Here is a 24,886-nt window from a genome sequence, read left to right as displayed (position 1 = left end):
ATTGCTTGAACCTGGGAAATGGAGGTTCCAGTGAGCCAAGATCATGCCACCGCACTCCAGCCTGGGCAACAGAGTGAGACTGTCTCAAAAAAAAAAAGCCATTTTCCTACCCTGTTACCAGATTGTAAAGTTTGGGCTAGGACAGCAGTGTCATACAATTAGTTATTAAGTCTAGTCTGGTGCTCTTAACTCTTCCCTGCCCTTTTCCTTATCTTGTTCTCTACTTCTCTTGCCTTTATTACCCTCCCAGACTATGGAATTGATCTCCTAATGGTCTTTTTTTTTTTTTTTTTTTTTTTTTTTTTTGAGACGGAGTCTTGCTCTGTCGCCCGGGCTGGAGTGCAGTGGCCAGATCTCAGCTCACTGCAAGCTCTGCCTCCCGGGTTCACGCCATTCTCCTGCCTCATCCTCCCGAGTAGCTGGGACTACAGGCACCCGCCACTTCGCCCGGCTAGTTTTTTGTATTTTTTAGTAGAGACGGGGTTTCACCGGGTTAGCGAGGATGGTCTTGATCTCCTGACCTTGTGATCCGCCCATCTCGGCCTCCCAAAGTGCTGGGATTGCAGGCTTGAGCCACCGTGCCCGGCCTCCTAATGGTCTTTTAGTTGATATTTAAACCCCTCAGATCCATCCTTCAGGCTGCTACTAGAGTGACGGTTGTAAATTGATAATTAGATCCTGTTAACTCTGCATGAAAGATGGATCCTCATTACCTGTAGAATAAAACTTAATCTCCTCTAAGAAATCCTCCACAAACTGGCTCTTGGCCTACTTTGCCAGATATCTCTTTCCCCACAGAAGGGTCCCCTCCTTCCCTAGCACTACTCATGCTGAACTATTTGCAGACCTGAATATTCTTTTTAATGCTTTCTGTTCCTGCAATTACCCATTTTCCAGCTTTGGAATTTATCTTTAAGGATTCTTAAATCACCTGTAGTAAAACCTTTTCTGATAGCACTTCTCTTTCAAGTAGAATTGACATTTCTTCGTGAGTACTCCTTCTTCCCTGATACGAATTTTTTTCATCATCCTTGTAACCTTTTATTGTACTTAACTTGTCTACAAGTTTTTATAGCGAAACTGTGACCTGTGTGAAGACAGGGGCTCTTTATTGTATTTCTAGCACAGTCCTTGGCATATAGTCTGCCCCTGCCCTGCACCCGTCTTAGAAATGCAGTGAATACTATACATTTCACTGACCAGATTGTCCTCCTTTAATCTGAGGAAAATGATCCACATTCTTGTTCATCTAACTTTCAGTGCCTCCTTGTTTGGCATACATATCCTATAGGAAAGTGGGAATTTGCACATTTAGTCTATTTAAAATAAATGAAATGCCTTATATCAAAGGAAATGAAACTCAGGAGAAACTAAGATTAACATAATACTTACTGATTTTGCATTTTGACATTTTCTGTTTGTTATAATTCTGAATACAGTGTCAAATTAGTAAGTCCTGCTAATATGTAATTATTTGATAGGTTATTTGATAGGTTCCATGGTGATGGCTACTTTGTGAAAAGTACCAAAATGATCAGCTTTCTCTATCAACCATTCATATCCCTTTTTTCCTAGCCCTCCTTGAATCCAGAAGCTGGCAAACAGAATCAGCCATGCAGACCTATTGGGACACCTTCTGGAGTATGGGGTAGGTAGATTTTGCCATTTTAAAGGCACAACTTAAAAATTTTTTCTTATCAGGGAGAGGAGCAGAGATTCCTTATCTCTTTTTATCTCTTGTTTCTCATCTCATGCATTTGCCCATGGTAACTAGCATTCTACTGTAGCAGGTTACTCTGCCCCCCAACCCCCAAACACCATTGAAATGTTACCATGGTAGTGGAGTCATAATACAACTGAGAGTTTATAGAACCCAGAATTTGGAAGCAGTTGTTTTGGTGGTGGTGTTTGGGTGTTTGTTTCTTTGTTCATTTGAGACAGTCTCATTCTGTTGCCCAGGCTGTAGTGCAGTGGCGTGATCTCAGCTCACTGCAGCCTCCACCTTCATAGCTGGGACTACACCACGCCTGGCTAATTTTTGTATTTTTAGTCCAGACAGGGTTTTACCATGTTGGTCAGGCTTGTCTCGAATTCCTGGCCTCAAGTGATTCACCCGCCTTGGCCTCCCAAAGTGTTGGGATTACAGGTGTGAGCCACCATGACCAACAAGGAAGCAGATTTTAGGTAGAAAACATTCATAAAAAGTAACTTTTAATTAACATTGCTAATTCACTTTTTTATTTTTTTTATTTTTATTTTTATTTTTGAGATGGAGTCTTAGTCGCTAGGCTGGAATGCAATGGCGCAATCTCAGCTCACGGCAACCTCTGCCTCCCAGATTCAAGCGATTCTCCTGCCTCAGCCTCCTAAGTAGCTGGAATTAACAGGCGCACGCCACCATGCCCGGCTAATTTTTGTATTTTTAGTAGAGACGGGATTTCACCATGTTGGCCAAGATGGTCTCGATATCTTGAACTCATGATTGACCTGCCTCAGCCTCCCGAAGTGCTGGGATTAAGGCATGAGCCACCGCACCCGGCCCATAACAATATATTCTTAAACATTCCTATATATGTATGTTTAAACATCCGTGTGTGTGTGTGTGTGTGTATATATATATATATATGTTTGTGGTTTTTTGTTTTGTTTTGGAGACAGAATCTCACTCTGTCACCCAGGTTAGAGTGCAGTGGTGCGATAGGAATCTGTATTTCAAACCAAACCTAATCTGTAGCATTGGGATCTTTGGCATTTACAAATTGAACTCTCCTGGTTCCTTCATTAGACATGTTCATAGCTATGAACATGGGAAGTCTTTAACTTACCTAAATGATGGGTTTAGAATCCAGTATTGTAGGATTAAGATTGATCACTGTACCTTCTCCTCTTTGCTAATGGTGTATACCTTTGCTCCAGTTTGCCTCATCAGAGAGTTTCATGGCAGACTCCAATCCCTGATTACCTCATCTCTCTCTGTTCTCATGCTGACAGGAGCTGCTACTCTTAAGTGTTTTTCTGTTTGTTTGTTTTGTTTTGCTTTTGTTTTTTTGAGTTAGGGTCTCGCTCTGTCATCCAGGCTGGAGTGCAGTAGCACAGTCATGGCTCGCTGCAGCCTCGACCTCCTGGTTTCAAGTGATTCTCCCACCTCAGCCTCCTAAGTAGCTGGGACCACAGATGTGTGCCACCATCCCTGGCTAATGTTTGTATTTTTTGTAAAGATGGGGTTTTGCCACAGGGTTTGCCAACCCACGCTGGTCTCGAACTCCTGGACTCAAGTGATCTGCCCACCTCACCACCTCCAAGTCTTGGGATCATAGGCATGAGCCACAGTGCGTGGCCCTTGGATTTATTCTTGTTTGGTTCATGCTTGACTGATCACACAGTGCATCAGACATATTGTGCCCCTGAAGGACTGCTAACATCTTTGGACTTTCTGGCTGATTTATAAATTTAGTATCAAGTTCCTCGTATGCTGCATTTTTTTGTACAGTTCCTGAGTAATCTCACTTTTGAGAGTATTAAGTGCATACCAGGGAATGTTTAATGCCTCTGTCTCAATTGTCAGTTGTTTTGTTGACTAAGGCCTTTGTATAAACTGTGCTTCATGTTACACAACAGGTTTTATATTCTTTTGTCTCTCCACTATTGTACTTTACAGAAAACCCACCTAGTGCCAAGCAACCCTCCAAGATGCTAGTTATCAAAAAAATTTCCAAAGAGGATCCTGCTGCTGCCTTCTCTGCTGCATTCACCTCACCAGGATCTCACCATGCAAATGGGAACAAACTGTCATCCATGGTTCCAAGTGTCTATAAGAACCTGGTTCCTAAGCCTGTACCACCTCCTTCTAAGGTATGATTTAGAATCAAGGTGTAAGAACCTTGTACAAGAGAGGTTTGGGAATAAATTAGAAAAAAATTAATAAATTTGTTTTTTCTTGTCGAATCAGTCACCAGATATCCATTTAGTACCTATTATATGTATAGTATTGTACTCTGTATCCAGACTCTACTCCTGCCAGCTGGATTTTTAGTAGACCTCTCATACTCATTAGCTTCATCACCTCGTAATCTTTCTCCTGATTTGTAGCTTTCTTTTTTTCTTCCTTTGTTTTTTTTTTTGAGACAGGGTCTCACTCTGACACCCAGGCTGGAGTGCAGTGGCACAATCATGACTCAGTGTGACCTCAGCCTCCCAAGTAGCTGGAACTATAGGGGCACACCATTATGCCTGGCTTTTTAATTTATTTTTTGTTTTGTTTTGTTTTGTTTTTTGAGATGGAGTCTCGCTCTGTCGCCCAGGCTGGAGTGCGGGGGCCCGATCTTGGCTCACTGCAGGCTCCACCTTCCGGGTTCACACCATTCTCCTGCCTCAGCCTCCCGAGTAGCTGGGACTACAGGCACCTGCCACCACGCCTGGCTCATTTTTTTTGTATTTTTAGTAGAGACGGGGTTTCACTGTGTTAGCCAGGATGGTCTTCATCTCCTGACTTCGTGATCCGCTCGCCTCGGCCTCCCAAAGTACTAGGATTACAGGCGTGAGCCACCGTGCCTGGCCATGCCCAACTATTTTTTTTTTTTTTTTTTTTTTAAATTATTTTTTGTAGAGACAGAATCTCATTTTGTTGCCCAGGCTGGTCTCTAACTCCTGGCCTCAAGCAATCCTCCTGCCTCAGCCTCCCAGAGTGTTGAGATTATAGGTGTGAGCCACCACACTTGGCCCCTCTGGTTTTCTGTAATAGCAACAACATCCATCTGATCACTCAGCTTGACTACCTTGGCTGCTTCTCTCCTCTTCCTCCTTAGTCATTCTCCTCAGCCAAGGAATTACAAAGTCCCTGTTATTCTCTCTGTGCTATCCTTGTTCAGGACTTTGTGTTCTCACATTTACTGTTGTAGTATACCTTTCTGTTTTCTCATGTCTCTCTGTATGTCCTGCAGAACTGCCAGAATGATCATCCCAAAACAATTGAATATATCACATTCCTTCCTCAATCCCTTCAGTGGCTCCAAACCATTGATGGCAGGGATTGATAATTTTTTTCTATGAAGGGCCAGATAAATATTTTAGGCTTAGCTTAATATACATGATTTTTGTTACACATTGCTTTTTTTTTTTTTTCAACTCTTTAAAAATGTAAAAATAAATATGAGCTCATGAATCATACAGAAATGCCTCGGGCAAGATTTGGCCCATGGGTCATAGTTTGCTAGTCCTATAGTCAGTGTGTAGACTAAGCAGAGGCCTGTGAAGTTGCTCATAGAAAAACTCTAATCCATCTTTTGCATCTTATTGCCTCTTTTTTCTCTTACCTGGGAAGAATTATTCTGGTGTATGCCATCCTCTCTGAATATTTTTTTCTTTCTTTCTCTATGTATCTATCTATCTATCTATAATAGTGATTGGGGTCTGACTGTATTGCCCAGGCTGGTCTTGAACTTCTGGGCTCAAGCCATCCTCCCGCCTTGACCTCACAAAGTGCTAGGATTACAGGCGTGAGCCACTGTGCCCTGCCTCTGAAGAAATTCACTGGGAATTATTATTCTAGTGATAATGATTGGAGTTTTCAAGGTAGATTAGATACACAAGAGAAGACGACAGAAGAGAAGATGATAGAAAAAGAGGAATAAAGAATGGGATAGTACTGAGAAACTAGTTCAGAAAAAAATTGTAAACTATCACAGAAATACAAGTGGGTGAGTTTGTAATAGCAACAGGGGTAACAAGTTGAGGAAAATAACTGAAAAAAAGCCTTAGTGATTATTTTAGGAGACTTTTGAGTTGATGTTTTTAGGGAATAAAGTAGGGCTTTTGGAAATATATGGAGGTAGTGGCACCTTTTAACCTTGACAGTAAAAGGAACTAGGTAGAATATAGGTGGTGGAAATGATAAGTGAATGGATGAGGAAGTCTGTCAGAAGAAGCCACTGGAAGCAACTTGAACTGTACTTGGAAGAGAAGAGATGATTAAAGGATCATGGGCCAAGAAGAAATATGTGGGAATAAAACTAATTGACAAGTACAGTTATCTTTGAAAAGGGTTTAGGATACGTAGGGTTTCTTTTCCTCTGATGTAGAAGGAAAAGAATGTGAATTCAAGTGAAGAGAGCAACTATTACAAAGAAAGAAACAGCCGAGCACGGAAGTTAACTGCCAGGCTATGGAATAGACAGATTCCACCTTGCACCTTCTTCATCTTACCACCTTGCGCAAGTTTCTTCACTTCCCAGTCTCAGTTTCTTCTTCTATAAAATAGACATAGTAATACTCACCGTTTTTTTGTGAGGAGTAAATGGGAAAATTTAATGAAATAACTAAAACTGGCATATAATAAGTGCCAATGAATGGTAGCTATTGTTACCAACCTGCCAGCACACCTTATGTTTGTCCCATTTCTTGAGAGTTTATAAAGACTTTCTTGAGTGTTACTTTAAGATGTCTGCAAGCATTCTGCAGGACTACAGAAAATATAAAAATGAGTAAGAAAATGTCATTGTGTCCTCAAGGGTCTCATAAATCAAAAGGTTAAAAAAGTGAGAAGGATAAAAATTATGACACAAAACTTAAGATCACTTTAGCCCTGTGTGAGTCAGGAGTAGAATGAAGATTGGAAAACTAATATAAAGGCTGCTGCTGTTGAAGCTTGAAGAGGATGGTGACAGTTGGCAGAGAAGGGAGGTGGTAATGGCAGATAGTGGGAGGCAAATTAGGCAGCAAAAGAAAACAAGACATTTTTCCCTGGGAAATTAGGGTAACGATGGAAGATCAGGTTTCAGGAAATGTGATTGTGGTTCTGGGTACCTAGGATATGAGATGTTAGAGGGAGGTAGAGGTAAGCTAACTAATAAGCAGATGTTGATTTATCCATTCATTTTATCTAAACATTAGCAATAATTACTGAGTGTATCTGAGTAGTAAACACTGTGTGTCACTAGAGGCACAAAATAATACTTGGCCTGTAATCCCAAAGAGTTTACTGTCTAGTGAAGAAACAGATACAAAAAAAAAAAATTGACTGGGCGCGGTGGCTCACACCTGAAATCCCAGCAATTTGGGAGGCTGAGGTGGGCGGATCACAAGGTCAGGAGATAGAGACCATCCTGGCTAACATGGTGAAACCTCCTCTCTACTAAAAATACAAAAAATTAGCTAGGCGTGGTGGTGCCTCCTGTAGTCCCAGCTACTCAGGAGGATGAGGCAGGAGAATGGCGTGAACCCAGGAGGTGGAGCATGCAGTGAGTCGAGATGGTGCCACTGCACTCCAGCCTGGGCGACAGACTGAGACTCCGTCTCAAAAAAAAAAAAAAAAATTGTAAAAAATTGTTCTCCTCTGCCTGGGGAGGGTCATCAAAGTCGTCTTTATGGATACCTGGGGTTCAAATACGTGATAAAGGAAAGAGAACTGCCATTTGTTGACATCTTACTATGTTGCTTGGTTAGGCTTTTTACACATGTTAAAGCATTTACTCCTTTAATCCTGTGATATAGAGAATGACATACTGTGGGGTTACATAGCTAATAAGTGATAGAGTCAGACTTTTAACACAGGTCTGACTTCAAAACCAGGGCTCTTTCTACTGTTCCAGAATGCCTCCTCTCTTGAAGGATGAAGAATAGAAGAGGAAGTTGAGAATTTAGTCTTTTGACTCAAACTTAACTAAGTTGAAATCTTTGTGACACTTTTTAGGATTGTGATCTTAAGTTATTAGATTTTGCTAAACTTTTCTCGACAGTAAATTGGAGCAAGTACTTGGAATATAATTTTTGAAACATCCTAATTACTCAGTAAGTGGACGTTTAAAAACAGTAGTACAGTAGTGCGTTAGAAAGCAAGTAGGTAGGGCATTCTCGGCAGAGGGAATCTGTTACCCAGAAACTGGATGCAGAATATGGTGTGTTTGGAGTAAAGGAACCATAGTGGTTCAGTATGGCTGGTATGTGGAAGTCGATGGGGAAGTAAGACTTCCTGGAAGCCTGTATAAAAAGAACAGGAGAGAAGTTAAAGTAGGTAGAGATGTAGTTTTACTTATTATCTACACAATTTTAACATTTTTAACTGAAACAGTTATAAGTAATTGCTTTTTCTAATGAAGTTCACCTAGTCCAACAGATTACAGAAGAAGAGTACTGAGGCTAGAATGCTAGTAGTCTTTTTTTTTTTTTTTTTTTTTTTTTTTTTTTTTTTTTTTTTTTGAGACGGAGTCTCGCTCTGTCGCCCAGGCTGGAGTGCAGTGGCCGGATCTCGACTCACTGCAAGCTCCGCCTCCCGGGTTCCCGCCATTCTCCTGCCTCAGCCTCCCAAGTAGCTGGGACTACAGGCGCCCACCACCTCGCCCGGCTAGTTTTTTGTATTTTTTAGTAGAGATGGGGTTTCACTGTGTTAGCCGGGATGGTCTCGATCTCCTGACCTCGTGATCCGCCCGTCTCGGCCTCCCAAAGTGCTGGGATTACAGGCTTGAGCCACCGCGCCCAGCCAGAATGCTAGTATTCTTACATCCATTGAAAAGAAGGGAATTCAAGAGGTAAAGAGAGAACCGAGAGAGTGAAGCATCAGGAAATCAAGTAGGGAGAAAGGGACAGGTTCAGAAAATATTTGTAATGAGCAGTATCACATTTCCCAAAGAAGACAGGTTTTTTTAGAGCTGGCCTTTGTAATATGAGGATGAAAGTTTTGGTTATTTATGAAAGAGTTTTGCTAAAATTGGGGATAGAGGTGAGTATTGCAGGGAACTAAGCAGTAAGGAATTAATGAGCGAGTGAAAGATAGCATGTACTGACTTAGAAGTTTGGCAATAAGAAGGTGGTATATAAGATTGAAAATAAGAAGTCTGGCCTTTTTTTCCTAATTTCAGTAAGGTAGGTTAGCATAATTTGATAAACCCAAAAGGAAAGAGAACAAATAATGCCAGAAAGGGAGGAGGAAGTTCCTTTGAACTGGAGGGGCAAATGGCAGAGGAGGTGGGAGAAAGTTCAAGCCCAGTGATTTTAGGATTTTTAGTCCAGTAGAAGAAGATAAGCATTTGAAGTGGAGCAAGCTAGGGTTGGTTCGGAATTTTAGAGGAAAAGGAGAGAACATTTTAAAAACAAGAAAACTGGGTATACAATTCACTTTAATGGACTTTTACATATCTAATCATCTAATAAAAACTGGTGTGGGACATAATGATTTTTCCAGGGGTAGTCTAGCTATCCCATAGCGTTTAAGTTACTGAAAATTAAGTTGAAATAAAATTGGCAGAGATGTAGATATTCTGTTTTATGTAACAGAGTAAATCTTTTGTACTACTATGGCAGAAACCCAAGTGTTTCTGTGCTCTGAATTGACATTGTTTTAAAGACAGGACATCTGGTGACTCTACAACTCAGGGGAAGCCACAAATCATCTTTGAGAGTTAACGTGACACAAGCAACCATCTTTAGATTTTTATCAATGCAAGAAAAAAATTAATCTTCATTCTGATTGGATCATTGTTTCTCTTATCTGCTTGCTTGTTCTTTTTGGAGGCATTTTGGGATAGTGGAAAGGCAGTTTCATTTACCAGCTGAATAACCTTGAACCAATTGTGTACCTTTCTTATCGTCAGTGTCATTCTCTATTAATAAAGTCAGCATAACAATTATTATTCCTGATTGGTTTAAGAATTAAATAAAACGGTGTGACCATCACCTGGTATGTGGTAGATAGTAAAGTTAATTCCATTCCTAAAGCTATTGCTGTGTATTTTTTTAATGCCCATCAATCAAGAAAGCAACCAGGAAAGGAATCCATTTCACTCAGGCCCCCTCTTTGTCCTGGAGGTCCTCAGTTCTGAGTGTTTCATTCTGGAAGTAAGAAGTTGGAAGGTTTTCATTTGCTTCAGTACCACTCCTTTGACTTGCCACATCTTCCTTGGTCTCCTCAGACAGTGTGGTAACTCAGTATTCCAGGAAGCTATCCATCATAGTTGGGGTTATGGCCAGAATGACAGAATGGGCCCAGACCCTGCAGAGTTGAGTAGATGGGCCTCCAGACCAAATAAATCAGGATTGTTCAACCATTTACAATAGCCACCCTGGCCTGGAACTAGCATATTGCCATCAGAGTTCCTGGAAAGCTGCAGTTATGTGACACTTTGTGGGCTATCAGGATTACATCCAAAGTTAACAAACACTACTAAAAAAAAGTTTTGGGATTCAATACATTTGGAAAAGGCTACATAACTGCCTCTCAAATTTTTTTTTTTTTTTTTTTTGAAACGGAGTCTTGCTCTGTCGCCCAGGCTGGAGTAAAGTGGCATGATCTTGGGTCACTGCAAGCTCCGCGTCCTGGGTTCACACCATTCTCCTGCCTCAGCCTCCCGAGTAGCTGGGACTACAGGCACCCGCCACCATGCCCAGCTAATTTTTTGTATTTTTAGTAGAGACAGGGTTTTACCGTGTGAGGTAGGATGGTCTTGTGGTCCGCCCTCCTCGACCTCCCAAAGTGCTAGGATTACAGGCATGAGCCACCGCGCCTGGCCAACTGCTTCTCACATTCTTTATGTGCAGTTAAGTGCTTTGAGAAATTGCCAGTAAAAAGCTTGTTGAACTTTCTTCACCCTAGCACCTCCCAAACTCATTGAACTAGAGCCCTCTTTTTGGGAAGTCACTATTAATATTCCATGGTTCTTCTGTATCCCATCTACCATTTTCCTTGAAGTGCCTCACCTCCGAAAGAGGTTGCACACTTCCCAAACATGTTAAGACGGTTAAGCCCTGGAAACTTGTTCTCATGTCACATTTCACTCTTTGCTTTATGATTTTATAAGCTGAGATTCTGTTTGTGTGCTTGTTCTGACCGATTTGTTCTTTCATCCTGTGTAGCCTAATGCATGGAAAGCTAACAGGATGGAGCACAAGTCAGGATCCCTTTCCTCTAGCCGGGAGTCCGCTTTTACCAGTCCAATCTCTGTTACCAAACCAGTGGTACTGGCTAGTGGTGCAGCTCTGAGTTCTCCCAAAGAGGTGAGTGAGGATAAAGCAGGACAGTCTTTTTCTGAAATTGGCATTTCCTGTTCACTTAGATAACAAGTGTAATATGTATAGCTGTGACACTTTGTTTTGTAGCTATATTTAGCTGAGAATGCTTTCTTTATTGATGTTTTCTGTTAGCATCCAAAAGCGGGCAATGGCTAAATGAGGTAGATGCTCTGTGGTGGACCAAGGGCATCCTATGTTAGACTGGCATTCTGCTGGTGTCTGTAGAAAGATCAAAGAGGTGCCATGTAAGCCAGCTCCTCTTAACTGTATAAATCCTGCAAAACTGAAGTCTGCTTAAATAAAAGAATTGTTTGGTTTAAGACAGAGTGATAAATAGGCTACCAGATTCTTGAAGTTAGTGCTAAGTAGAAGAGAACCCCAGTTCTTGCTCTTTGCTGTCAGGAGAAACCTATTTGTGGTATTTGCCCAGAGTCCCTCCAGCACCACCCCTCCAATTGAGATCAGCTCCTCTCGTCTGACCAAGTTGACCCGCCGAACCACCGACAGGAAGAGTGAGTTCCTGAAAACTCTGAAGGATGACCGGAATGGAGACTTCTCAGAGAACAGAGACTGTGATAAGCTAGAAGATGTAAGAGCATTGGCTTTTTCTGGGGTAGCCTAGGAATTGTCCTTTGATACCTATGTGATTTCTTCTTAAAGGATAAAGATGTGGCAAGATTTTTAAATGTACAGAGATAATGTCTGTAGGTATAACTGCCTTCTAGACCACATAGTAAAGTGAGTTTAATCCTTTTTTCAGCAAAAATTTTAAATTCTGGTTTATTTTAGTAATCACTCACCTATTGAAGTACATCTTGGTTGCTTCCAAGTGTTGGCAACTATGAATAAAACTGCAGTAAACATCCATGTGCAGGTTTTTGTGTTGGCATAAGTTTAACTCCTTTGGGTAAATACCAGGGAGCGCAATTGCTGGATCATATGGTAAGAGCTTATTTAGTTTGTTAGGAAAACACCAAACTGTCTTCCAAAGTGGTTGTGCCATTTTGCATTCCCACCAGCAGTAAATGAGAATTCCTGTTGCTACACATCCTCACCAGTATTCGATACTATCAGTGTTCTGGATTTTGGCCCTCCTGATAGGTGTGTAGTTCTAATTTGCACTTCCATGATGACATACGATGTGGAGCATCCATCTGTATCTTCTTTGGTGATGTGTTTGTTCAGGTCCCTCACCCATTTTTAAATGAGGTTGTCTGTTTTCTTATTGCTAAGTTTTAAGAGTTCTTAGAGTTCTTTTTATATCTTAGTTCATAGTCCTTTATTACATGTGTCTTTGACTACAGTTTCTCCAAGTCTATGATCTGACTCTTCGTTCTTTCTTATTTATTTTATTTAGAGACAGAGTCTCGCTCTTATCACCCAGACTGGAGTGCAGTGGCGCGATCTGGACTCATTGCAACCTCCACCTCCTGGGTTCAAGCAATTCTGCTGCCTCAGCCTCCCAAGTAGCTGGGATTACAGGCATCCGCCACCACGCCCAGCTAATTTTTGTATTCTTAGTAGAGATGGTGTTTCATCATTTTGGCCAGGCTGGTCTTGAACTCCTGGCCTCAAGTGTTCTGCCTATCTCAGTCTCCCAAAATGCTAGGATTAAAGGCATAAGCCACCACACGTGGCCATATTTATTTATTTATTTATTTATTTGTATTATTTTATTTTTTGAGATGGAGTTTCATTCTTGCCCGGGCTGGAGTGCAGTGGAGCAATCTCGGCTTACTGCAGCCACCGCCTTCCAGGTTCAAGCAGTTCTCCTACTTCAGCCTCCCAAGTAGCTGAGATTACAGGCATGCACCACCACATGACACAAGTTATTTAACTTCTTAGCTGTGGCCAGAGGACCAGGAAACTACAGTGCAGAACAGGAAGCAGAGGAAGGCGAACCTGCTCCCTTAAAGGCCAAGAGCTCAGACCATAACTCTGGAACACAGCCTTGTGGTTCTGATAAGGAGTTAGAGCTGTGAGGATGAAAGAGTATACTATTTTCTGGAATGTTTTTGGTTGTAGTAGAGACGAGATTTCACCATGTTGGTCAGACTGGTCTCAGATTCCAGAGCTCAGGTGATCCACCCACCTCCACCTCCCAAAATGCTGGGATTACAGGCATGAGCTGCCATGCCCAGCTGGCCATATTTGTTGTTGAGACAGTGTCTCACTCTGTCACCCAGGCTGAATGCAGTGGCATTAATGATCACAGCTCACTGCAGCCTCGACCTCGCCGCCTCAAGCGATTCCCCAGCCTCAACCTCCCAAGTAGCTGGGACTATAGGCTTGCGCCACCGTGCCTGGCTAATATTTTATTTGTTACAGAGATAGCTTCCTGCTATGTTGCTCAGGCTGGTGTTAAACTCCTGGACTCAAGCAGTCCTCCCAACTTTGGCCTCCAAAAGTGCTAGGATTACAGGTGTGAGCAACTACACTGTCTTTTAATTATCTTGACAGCATCTTTTGCAAAGCAGATTTTTTATTTTAATGAAATCCAGCCCAATTAATTGTAGGCTGGGCATGGTGGCTCAAACCTATAATCCCATGGTTGGCTGAGGTGGGCAGATCACCTGAGGTCAGGAGTTCGAGACCAGCCTGGCCAACCCGCCAAAACCTCGTTCCTACAAAAAACACAAAAATGAGCCCGGCATGGTGGCATGCATCTATAGTCACAGCTACATGGGAGGCTGAGGCATGAGAATCACTTGAACACGGGAGGCGGAGGTTGCAGTGAGCCGAGATTGTGCCACTGCACTCCAGCCTGGGCAACAGAGTGAGACTTGATCTCCAAAAAATAAGTAAGTAAGTAAATAAATAAATGTGATACCCAAGGTCATCTGAGTTTTCACTTATGTTGTCCTTATAGGAGTTTTATAGTTTTCTGTTTTACATTTAGGTCTGTGACCCATTTTGAGTTTATTTTTGTGAAGGCTGTAAGGTCTTTGTTTTTTTTTTTTGTTTTGTTTTGTTTTGTTTTGTTTTGTTTTTGAGACAGAGTCTTGCTCTGTCACCCAGGCTGGAGTGCAGTGGCCGGATCTCAGCTCACTGCAAGCTCCGCCTCCCGGGTTCACGCCATTCTCCTGCCTCAGCCTCCCGAGTAGCTGGGACTACAGGCGCCCGCCACCTCGCCCGGCTAGTTTTTTGCATTTTTTAGTAGAGATGGGGTTTCACCGTGTTAGCCAGGATGGTCTCGATCTCCTGACCTTGTGATCCGCCCGTCTCGGCCTCCCAAAGTACTGGGATTACAGGCTTGAGCCACCGTGCCCGGCCAAGGTCTTTGTTTAGATTGGTTTTTTTTTTTTTTAATGTGGGTGTCCAATTGTTCCCCTCACCATATGTTGAAAAGACTATCTTTTCTCCATTGTATTTCCTTTGTCAAAGATCAGTTGTCTGTTTGTGGGCTCTCTGTTCTGTCCCATTGGACTATTTGTGTCATCTTCTGCCAGTACCACACTTTCCCCCCCACACCTCTTATGAGCACTTTTACCATAGTGTTTTAATTACTCTAGCTTTTGTGGTAAGTCTTGATGTCAGGTAATATCAGTACTCTGGTTTTATTCTTCAGTATTGTGTTGGCTGTTCTGGATCTTTTGCCTTTTCATTAAAACTTTAGAAACAATTTTTAAATTGATTTGTTGATAAAGCAGGTCCTCATTTGTAAATGGGGAAAACAAATCTATGGGCTGAGGCTGTCTTTTGGAAAACACTTTCCTGGGTTGTGAATCCTTGATTTCATAGGTTGCTTATATTACCACAAAGGAACCTTAAACCAAGTGTGTCCTTCCTTCCTTTTCCTTATTGCAGTTGGAGGACAACAGCACACCTGAACCAAAGGAAAATGGGGAGGAAGGCTGTCATCAGAATGGTCTTGCCCTCCCTGTAGTGGAAGAAGGGGAGGTTCTCTCACACTCTCTAGAAGCAGAGCACAGGTAAGTGAGGAGGACATCACAGGGCATGCAGTGTCTGACCCTTAAGGACCTTGAACATACTGGAGAAGATATCTCAGATAGAGTCCCACATACGGAGAGAAGTGGCACAATCATAACTTGTTCTCTGTGTATGCCCCAGGTTGGCCTGTTGCCCATCAAATATTCTGTCACAAACCCAGCCATCTCTTCCACAATCTACTCTCCAATACTTTAATATTTTTAACTTCAGGCCGGGCACAGTGGCTCATGCCTGTAATCCCAGCACTTTAGGAGGCCGAGATGGGTGGATCACTTGAGGTCAAGAGTTCAAGACCAGCCTGGCCAACATGGTGAAACCCTGTCTCTACAAAAAATACAAAAATTAGCTGGGCATGGTAGTGTGTGCCTGTAATCCCAGCTACTAGGGAGGCTGGGACAGGAGAATGGCTCGAACCCGGGAGGTGGAGGTTGCAATGAGCTGAGATTGCACCCTGCACTCCAGCCTGGGTGACAGAGTGAGGCTCCGTCCCCGTCCCCACCCGCCCCCCCAAAAAAGCCAGATTTTGGAAGTGCTCTCTTTCTTCCTTACACTGCTTTGGTTTTGCTTGTACTGTCTCTTCTGTAGCTCTTCCTCTCTCAACTGTGAAGAGCCTCCATTTATTTACGGGCACCCAAGTAGCCACAATTAAAGCTTGTCCCACAGGGAGGAAAACAGAATTCCTTTAACATCCATTGTCCCTGGGCAGAAAAGTTTTCTCTGAAAAGAGATGGGCTGTTCACTGAGGCTTAATGATGTCATATTCTCTTTACCTGTCCTTCTGCATCCACCAGGTTATTGAAAGCAATGGGATGGCAAGAATATCCTGAAAACGATGAGAATTGCCTTCCCCTCACAGAGGATGAGCTCAAAGAGTTCCACATGAAGACAGAGCAGGTATGTTGTAAACCTTCTTCCTAGAGACCAGTTAGTAACCAGGAGAATAAGGAGTCCAGACAGTCCTTGCCCTGAGGGAGCCCTAGTTTAATGTGAGAGAAATATCTGGGAGGGATGGGAAAATTACCTTAGTAGAAATGTAGCGGGGCTCCTAAATCTGCCTGGGAAATAAGGATCCCCAGTATTGGATACAAAAACCAAGTGTCAGTTATTAGCAGATTCCAGAAAATAGTATACTCTTTCATCCTAACAGCTCTAACTCCTTATCAGAACCACAAGGCTGTGTTCCAGAGTTACGGTCTGAGCTCTTGGTCTTTAAGGAAGCAGGTTCGCCTTCCTCTGCTTCCTGTTCTGCCCTGTAGTTTCCTGGTCCTCTGGCCAGAGCTAAGAAGCTAAATAGCTTGTGTCAGTTTATCCAGCGGTTGCTTGGATTCTTTCTCTGAATAAAACACTGCTAGATCCTAGGGTGAACAAGACAAATGGGGTTTCTATAAAAATCCTTGAACTTCTGGTGGCATATATTTACAGCACGAAGTACAATTGGCCAAGTCCTTAAAAGGGGCATGGCACAAGCTGGCATGAGACCTTGCCACTCTGAACTCTGTTAGAAATAAGGACTTATGGGCCGGGCGCGGTGGCTCAAGCCTGTAATCCCAGCACTTTGGGAGGCCGAGACGGGCGGATCATGAGGTCAGGAGATCGAGACCATCCTGGGTAACACTGTGAAACCCCGTCTCTACTAAAAAAATAAAAAAAAACTAGCCGGGCGAGGTGGCGGGCGCCTGTAGTCCCAGCTACTCGGGAGGCTGAGACAGGAGAATGGCGTAAACCCGGGAGGCGGAGCTTGCAGTGAGCTGAGATCCGGCCACTGCACTCCATCCCGAGGGACAGAGCGAGAATACGTCTCAAAAAAAAAAAAAGAAAGAAAGAAATAAGGACTTATGGCGGGCACAGTGGCTCTCGCCTGTAATCCCAGCACATTGGGAGGCTGAGGTAGGCGGATCACGAGGTCAGGAGCTCGAGACCAGCCTGGCCAATATGGGGAAACCTCATCTCTACTAAAAATACAAAAATTAACCAGGCTTGGTGGCGCACGCCTATAATCCCAGCTACTTGGGAGGCTGAGGCAGAAGAATCACTTGAACCCAGGAGGCAGAGTATGCAGTGAGCCAAGATCATGCCATTGCACTCCAGCCCGGGTGACAGAGTGAGACTCCATCTCCAAAAAAAAAAAAAGAAAAGAAAAAGGACTTTCAAGCCCCATCCCAGACATACTGAATCTGAACCTGCATTTTTGAAAGATGCATAGATGACTCGTACATTAAAATTTGAAAAACACTGCTGTAAGAGATCTCAGAGGCGCTCTTAGAAGCACCCCCTATCCCACATTCTACCTGGAATTGAATTGAGGCCTGGCCTTTCCCAGGGCTTATGGGTCAGTACAGTCATTGACAATTTTTTCTTTTTTCTTTCTCTCCCATGCTAACCATAGCTGAGAAGAAATGGCTTTGGAAAGAATGGCTTCTTGCAGAGCCGCAGTTCCAGCCTGTTCTCCCCTTGGAGAAGCACTTGCAGAGCAGAGTTTGAGGACTCAGACACCGAAACCAGTAGCAGTGAAACATCAGATGACGATGCCTGGAAGTAGGCATATAAATGCTCACAGTTAAATCTGACCCAGTAAACTCTGTCTGTTTAGGGAGTATACAAAAGAAATCGTTCTTTTCCTTTTCTTATGTTGTTGAATACTTCATTCACAAGGGAAATAATCGTATCCCAAAGAGAGAGCGATTGGCTTGTTTCGCTTTTGTTGTTGTTCTTCCCTGTTATCTGCTTAATAGAGAGAGGTTTGTGTGGTGGGACAGATTTTTTAAACACACACACACACACACACACACACACACACACACCCAGTATATATGGGTCGATGCACAAGTAGGAGCTGGCAGTGCAGGGAAGAGGAGATACCGGTCTGCAGCAACAGCTTCTACTACCAGCCCTTAGGGCACTCACCCCTGTGCTCAAGCAATCATTGTCAATGACAAAGTGACTATTGAAGTTATAATTGTATTAAATTAATGCTAATAATTTGGATATTTTATTTTATTTTTGGCTGCTCGGGTAACTTTCGCCCTTAACCAAGCATACGTGGTTTTTTTGGTTGTTTTTTTGTTTTGTTTTGTTTTCTTTTCTTTTCTTTTTCCTTTTTGGGTACAGCTGTAAAATATTTGGATATAGGAAATGTTGTGTTATCTTGCAGCCTTGATATTCAGGGTGGATTGTAAAATATAAATTTTTGTGAGATTTCAAAGATTAAGATTATTTTGATAACATTATTTACAGATTTAAAAGATGTGGTTATCACAAGTCTCGAGGGGGAAACTACTGCATAAAATAACTAACTTGGAATAAATATTTTGCATCAGTTTGGATTGTCTTGTGTAAGAAGTATATTTTCTTTAAAATTAAATGAGTGGATTCTTTTTTAGGGGAAATATTTTTAGAAGTCGGGGGAAATGTGAATTCAGATAAAACTGTTCCCTTTTTAGCAGATACTTTTTTGATGCAGAAAAACCTGTGCAATAAATTACCACTAATAAAGTCAGAAACCAAGTTTTTTTTTTTTTTTTTTTTTTTTTTCTTCTTCCCGAAACTGTTTTTTAGTGCCCATGTATTTACCAGTATACATATTTTAAGGGAAGTCTATTCTGTTTTCCTACTATTAGAACTTGGAGCGGGGGTTGGGGGAGAGTTGGATGATGCTAGCCGGATGGCTAGTGAAGGAAGCAGGTTTTTTCATTCAACAAATACTTTCTCTTTTATTTTTATTTTTGAGATGGAATCTCTCTCTGTCGCCCAGGCTGGAGTGCAGTCGTGCCATCTCGACTCACTTCAAGCTCCGCCTCCCGGGTTCCCGCCATTCCCCTGCCTCAGCCTCCCAAGTAGCTGGGACTATAGACGCCCGCCACCACGCCCAGCTAATTTTTTGTATTTTTAGTAGAGACGGGGTTTCACCTTGTTAGCCAGGATGGTCTTGATCTCCTGACCTCGTGATCTGCCCGCCTTGGCCTCCCAAAGTGCTGGGATTACAGGCGTGAGCCACTGTGCCGTCCCATTCAACAAATACTTTCCAAACCCCTGTTGTATGTCCCCGGCATTGTGCAAGGCTCTGAGGATGCAAGGAGTGCCCAGCCCCATAGGGGAGAGAATAGACAGTGATCTAAGAAAAGGCCAGGAGTTCAAGACCAGCCTGGGCAACACAGCGACCTGTCTACAAAAACAAAAACATTAAAATAGCCAGGTCCGGCCGGGCATGGTGGCTCACGCCTGTAATCTGATCACTTTGGGAGGCTGAAGTGGGTGGATCGCCTGAGGTCAGAAGTTCAAGACCAGCCTGGCCAACATGGCGAAACCCCATCTCTACTAAAAATACAAAAAAATTAGCCAGGCGTGGCAGCAGGCGCCTGTAATCCCAACTATTTAGGAGACTGAGGCAGGAGAATTGCTTAAACCCAGGAGGCAGAGGTTGCAGTGAGCCTGTACTGCACCATTGCACTCCAGCCTGGGCAACAGAGCAAGACTCTTATCTCAAAAACAGAAACAAAATAGCCAGGTCCACCTGGTAGCACACGCTTTTAGTCCCAGCTTCTTGGGAGGCTAAGGCAGGAGGATTGCTTGATTCCAAGAGAGGTCAGGGCTACAGTGAGCCATGATGGCACCACTGCAATCCAGCCTGGATGACAGAGTGAGACCCTGTCTCTTGAGGGGGAGTGGGGGGATTGGTAGTAGTATTTCTACCAAATGCCTATCACTGTTGCACCATTATAAAGTCAAACAGTCAAAAGTCTAACCACTGAAAATCGGGACAAACTTAGCTGTTGAAAAGTAGATTTCGATTTAGGCTTTGCCATTTACTTGTTTTCTGAGAACATATTTCTGAAACTGTGCTCTTGGTGTCAGTTGGAATGAAGCTGAATTGAGATAACATAACTTTGAACACTTTGTCACTTGCTGCTGGTGGGCCATACCTTGGCCTTAGGTACTGTGTTGGGAAATGTCTTAAGTCCCTGTCTTGTTAAGAAAAGGGGTTTCTTGGCCGGGCGTGGTGGATCACGAGGTCAGGAGATGGACACCATCCTGGCTAACATGGTGAAGCCCCGTCTCTACTAAAAAATAGAAAAAAATGAGCCAGGCTTGGTGGCGGGCACCTGTAGTCTCAGCTACTGGGGAGGCTGAAGCAGGAGAATGGTGTCAACCCAGGAGGTGGAGCTTGCAGTGAGCACTGCACTGCACTCCAGCCTGGGCGACAGAGCAAGACTCCATCTCAAAAATTAAATTTAATTAATTAATTAAAGGGGGTTTCTTAAGAAATATGTGGTCACCTCAGAGCTCCTGTATATATTTTGGGAATGGGAGTGAAGAATTTCACCAACAGTTCAGGGCCTTTCTGGCTTCTGGCCAATCTTGGGAGAGAAGGGGTTTCTTTGTGGACTTGACTCCCTCATCTGATAGATTCATTGTGTTCGCCCACAGCTTCTTAGGCTGTGCTGATTATCTCCATCAACAGCTGAAAAACGAGTAATCAGGGAATGGGAGTTAGGGAAAGACTGCTATCTCTGGTGTGACGTGGTTTCCAGGCGGAATGCTGGAAAGGTCAGTGTGCCTCCTTTACTATGTAGTTCTCTGGATTGCAGAATGGTACAAACTTACTTACATCCACTTAGGAGTACAGCAATGAAAAAGATGATGCTTGCCTTTTAAGAGGCTATTAAATGACCAATGATGGAGTGATAAGGGCCCAGCTACTCTAGGAGGCAACTGTTGTTTCCTCTATTAATAGGGAAACCAAGCTACAGTTAAAGAGACTTGCGCACGTTCAGACTTTGTAACACTTTTTCAAGCCAGTGGCTCCTCCCAAATGGCCAAGGTGTCCCCACCCATTCTCCTGACCTGCCCAGCCCTGTGGTTGCTGTCCAGGGAGCTAAGGCTCTCACCAAACAAACTTGAAGATCTGGCAGACCTAACAGACCTGGCCTTCCTCTGTGCCTCTGGCTGTCTGTCTCTTTCATCCTCCTCTGCCTTTCCCCTGCCCTTGATCCCTTCTGTAGGTCTTGACTTGTTTCAGGAAACAGGTCCCATCCCATGGACTCCCATTCTGGGGAGCCAGCGCTCCTGCCCTGTGGGACCTGTGACATGGTTTTCCGCTCCTCAGCTCTGTTAGCCACCCACACACAGCGCTTCTGCATTGGCCAGCCGACCCAAGAGAAGACATTTGGAGCACAGCCCTCAGTTGCCACTGAACCCCAGCGGGCCGAGGTAAGGGCCTCCATGGCCATGGGTGGGGATTCAAAGGAGCAGGACCTTTATAATTCCTCATCCTCCTACACCCTGTCCCCAGGTTGTGCCACAAGATCTCCAGGGCCTCCCAGACCAGCAGGCCAGTAAATCTGCTCTAAAGAGGTTAACAGAGGAGGTACAGCTGCCTACCTTTCCCCAGGCCTCAAAACGTTGAGCGTCTTCCCCAAACCTGTAGATCATACTTGGGACAGATTCTGCCCATACAGAGATCACGGATCGCAGAGATCCAGGTGCAGTGGCTGCGGCTATCCCTACAGGAAATGCGGCCCTGGATAACAGAGGTCCCCAGGGTGCTCGCGGGGTCCTGGACACGTTCCGAGGCGCGCCCTCAGAGTCCCATGTCCGAGGCGGTGGGAAGCCCCAGCGAGCGGCTGCAAGCGCTGCTCAGGACTCGCGCCAGGCGCGTGGCGGAGACGGAAGCGCAGAGCCGGGCCCTGCAGCGACGCGGCCAGGGTGAAGGAGATGGGGGGCGGGGACCAAGGACCTCCTCTGCCCTTACCCTTTGGCTTAAGCTTGCTCGCGCGGGTTCTGACTCGGCCCTCATTCCCTCAGAACTGAGCCGGCGCCTCCAAGGTGTGGCCTGTATGCGGGGCGGGATGTCCCGCTTCTTCGGCCTGGAGCAGGAGATTCGAGAACTACGAACTGAGGCCAGGAGGACGCGGGGAGCTCTAGAGGTGCTGGGGGCCCGCATTCAGGAGCTGCAGGCGGAGCCAGGGTGAGACCCCGACGAAGCGGAACCCCGGAACATGCGGCTCCGGGGTGGGAGGGGCGGGCGGGCTGGCTGGAGCTCCGGGCCCCTGATGCGTTACCGTCTCCCTGCGCGTCGCCGGCCACCCCAGGAACCCGCTGAGCTCCGGGCGAGAGGCAAAACTCTATTCTCCGGTGCTAAAGGCCAACCCGGGAACTCTGGCTGCCGAAATCGGGTGAGGGCCGGGGTCTGGAGATGGGCATGGGACGAAGCGCTGAGCAGTTCTGGAAAGACGGCCTTCCTGTTCCCCATTCCCTAGGGCCCTGCGGGAGGCCTACATTCGAGACGGAGGCCGGGACCCCGGTGTGCTGGACCAGATATGGCAGTTGCAGGTGGAGGCGTCTGCACTGGAGCTGCAGCGGTCGCAGACCCGCAGAGGTGAACAGTAGGGCCTCTCGGCAGCGGTGGTCAGTCCTGGGAGGAGAAAAGAACTCGAGGGAGGGTCTGTGGCTGTGGATAGGATGTGAGCTGACAAGTCCAGCCTTATCCGAAAAACCTTAGCGCTGGAGAGCTGCTCGCAGCTGGACCCGGCCAGTCACCAGAGGTCAAAGGTGACAGGTCACACTTGTTCATCGCAGGAAGGGCTGGTGCCACCTCAGGGGAGCTTCCAGTAGTGGAGGCTGAAAACCGGTGCCTGGAGGCAGAAATCTTGGCCTTGCAAATGCAGCGGAGTCAGGCAGCCTTGGGTCAGTGAGCACCCCAACCCTATCCCATCCCACCTCTCTCCCCAGCAGGCCTGGCTCGGGCAGCCAGTACATGGGGAACAAGACCCGTGTTTATGACTCCCCTAGTCTGCATGTGTGTGTCCCTGTATCCTCAGGGCTCCGCCAACCCATTTGTGGGTATCTCAGCTAATTACCTGCTTTGTCCAACTTAGGGGCACCCTAACTCTTCTTCTGCTCCTAGGGCCCCAGGATTTGCGACTCCTGTGTGGTGCCAACCTACAACCGAAGTGGGGGAGAGATCCCCCACTCCTCCCACCGCCAGTGGCACCACCACTGCCACCACTTCCAGGCTTCACAGAGGTTCGGTTCCTGGGTGGGGGAAAGGCTGTGAAGACACGAGGTGGGTGGGGGAATAGGTTGGGGGCAGCTCTGCTCTGAGCAGTTGGGGGAACTTGGGCAGCTAAAAGGCTTTCTGGAGGAGTCACCTATCTTCCCCACAGCCACAGCTTCCTGGAACAATGACCAGAAACCTGGGCCTACACCCACACTTCCTCCTACCCACATCGGACGTGCTGGGCCCTGCACCCTACGATCCTGGGTGAGGCCTATGCCACCTTTCACATCCTCTGTGACTTGGCCAGCACTGCTGGTTAAGGGAGCCCACTAGGGCCAGATAGGGTTAGGAACCTGCCTGAGAGGAGAGAGGTTGAAAGGAATTGGGTGTTTCTGTGCTAAGACTTCTGTTCCCCAGGGCTGGCCTGGTCATTTTCTATGATTTCCTGCGGGGCCTTGAGGCTTCCTGGATTTGGGTGCAACTAAGGACTGGCTTGGCACGCGATGGACAGGATACAGGAGGGACCACAACATTGCCCCCAGCCATTTGCCTGCCCCCACCTCCTGCTCCCGGGCCCATGGGCAACTGTGCTATCCTTGCCAGCAGGCAGCCTGTGCCCAGGTCAGTAGGTGGGAATCATGACTCTGGTACTCTGCCACAATTAAGGCTTATCCATTATTCTGCTAAGTTTTCTCATCTGTATAGAGAGGCCACTGGCTCTAAAGGGCTAAGTCCTAGGAAGGGACTACAGCTCTGGCTTCCGACACTGCTTTTTGGTTATTCTACAGACTGCCACCCTCACCATCAGTATCTTTGGTCTGTGAGCTGCAGGTCTGGCAGGGGCTGGCATGGGCTAGGGCATCACAGCCAAAGGCTTGGGTCTCACTTGGGCTATTTGACCAAGATCAGCGGGTGCTAAGCGGCCGCTGGCGCCTCCCACTTCGGGCCCTTCCTCTGGACCCCAGCCTTAGCCTCAGGCAGCTGAATGGGGTTCCTCAGGTGAGTGTGGTGGGTGGGGATTGGGCATACAGCAAGGTACAAGTGCAATACCATTTCATCTCTCCTCAGGCAGGTCAGGCTGAGCTCTTTCTGCGGCTGGTGAATGCAAGAGATGCAGCTGTCCAGACACTGGCAGAGATCAATCCAGCAAGTGCCCATGAGTACCAGTACCCACCTCCGGTGAGGGCCCAGCTGCAGCTAGGGACACCACAGCTACCCATACCAGTGTGGCTAATAGCCAGCCTTTATTGACCACTGTATGCCAGTGATTACCAATATTTTTTTGTTTGATCCTCACATCTCTGTGAAGTCCTACTATGTAACAGATAAGGAAATCAAAGCAGGACCAGGTTAACTTGGTTCACAGTAAGTTGAGACTCTAAGGAAGCCTAACTCCACAATCTGTGTGCTTAACCTTTACATTTTTGCTCAAAACCTGTCTTACTGTTTCACAGGTGTCGAGCACATCTTCACTGGAAGCCAACTTCCTCACCCCTACAGTTGGCTTTGCTGATCCCCCACCTCGTACAGAAGAGCCCCTCAGTGGAGTCAAGGATAGAGATGAGGGTTTGGGCCCTCACCACAGTTCTGACTTGCCCCCAGTGAGTTTCTGAACCCAAGTGAATGTGGGGATGAGCATCTGAACATGCACAGGACTGGGGCCTATTTCCAGACCTAGCTTTTACTACTCCGTGTTCTGACATCGGGTCTAGAAGCAACTAGCAGCTGAGTACAGAATACGAGCTCCAACCAGTTTTACCACCTCCCATAAGTCCTTTTCTGTACCTCGTTTTTGTAAAACAGGCTAAGGATTAAATGAGTTTGTCAGGTATTTATGATATTGTCTGGCACTTATGAAGTTCTCCGAAAGGTGACTAGGGGGCATTCTTTAATTCCAACTAAAGGAACTTTAAATTCCCACTAGTTCCCACTGGTTTGTAA

The 24,886-nt window shown here is 45.3% G+C and overlaps 2 protein-coding genes across 5 annotated transcripts in view; both read left to right on the top strand.

Annotated features, from left to right (window-relative positions):
* Positions 1 to 18,445, top strand: part of GPBP1L1 (GC-rich promoter binding protein 1 like 1) — a 66,538-nt gene extending 48,093 nt beyond the window's left edge. For all 3 annotated transcript variants that reach the window (XM_030942553.1, XM_010363047.2, XM_010363046.2), the window contains exons 6-12: positions 1,576 to 1,648; positions 3,659 to 3,852; positions 10,843 to 10,983; positions 11,429 to 11,587; positions 14,806 to 14,930; positions 15,741 to 15,843; positions 17,336 to 18,445. In XM_030942553.1, coding sequence (XP_030798413.1) covers positions 1,576 to 1,648; positions 3,659 to 3,852; positions 10,843 to 10,983; positions 11,429 to 11,587; positions 14,806 to 14,930; positions 15,741 to 15,843; positions 17,336 to 17,488 — 948 coding nt within the window. In that variant the 3' untranslated portion in view covers positions 17,489 to 18,445. The remainder of the gene's footprint in view (positions 1 to 1,575; positions 1,649 to 3,658; positions 3,853 to 10,842; positions 10,984 to 11,428; positions 11,588 to 14,805; positions 14,931 to 15,740; positions 15,844 to 17,335) is intronic.
* Positions 18,446 to 20,091: 1,646 nt separating this feature from the next.
* Positions 20,092 to 24,776, top strand: CCDC17 (coiled-coil domain containing 17). 2 transcript variants are annotated; one of them, XM_030942551.1, is made up of 13 exons: positions 20,092 to 21,156; positions 21,239 to 21,313; positions 21,456 to 21,651; positions 21,751 to 21,913; positions 22,038 to 22,121; positions 22,206 to 22,324; positions 22,525 to 22,632; positions 22,853 to 22,971; positions 23,112 to 23,209; positions 23,363 to 23,566; positions 23,734 to 23,944; positions 24,014 to 24,124; positions 24,400 to 24,776. In XM_030942551.1, the coding sequence occupies exons 1-13, from the start codon at positions 20,983 to 20,985 to the stop codon at positions 24,556 to 24,558; spliced, it is 1,821 nt and encodes a 606-aa protein (XP_030798411.1). In that variant the 5' UTR covers positions 20,092 to 20,982; the 3' UTR covers positions 24,559 to 24,776. The 2 variants fall into 2 exon arrangements, with proteins under 2 accessions (XP_030798411.1, XP_010361354.2); XM_010363052.2 differs by having other exon boundaries at positions 21,429 to 21,651.
* The last annotated feature ends 110 nt before the right edge of the window (positions 24,777 to 24,886 follow it).

Source organism: Rhinopithecus roxellana, chromosome 12 (assembly GCF_007565055.1).
Source record: "Rhinopithecus roxellana isolate Shanxi Qingling chromosome 12, ASM756505v1, whole genome shotgun sequence".
Taxonomy (NCBI): Eukaryota; Metazoa; Chordata; class Mammalia; order Primates; family Cercopithecidae; genus Rhinopithecus; species Rhinopithecus roxellana.
The sequence above is the reverse complement of the archived record's forward strand: the minus strand, read 5'-3'. Positions and strand labels throughout refer to the sequence as shown.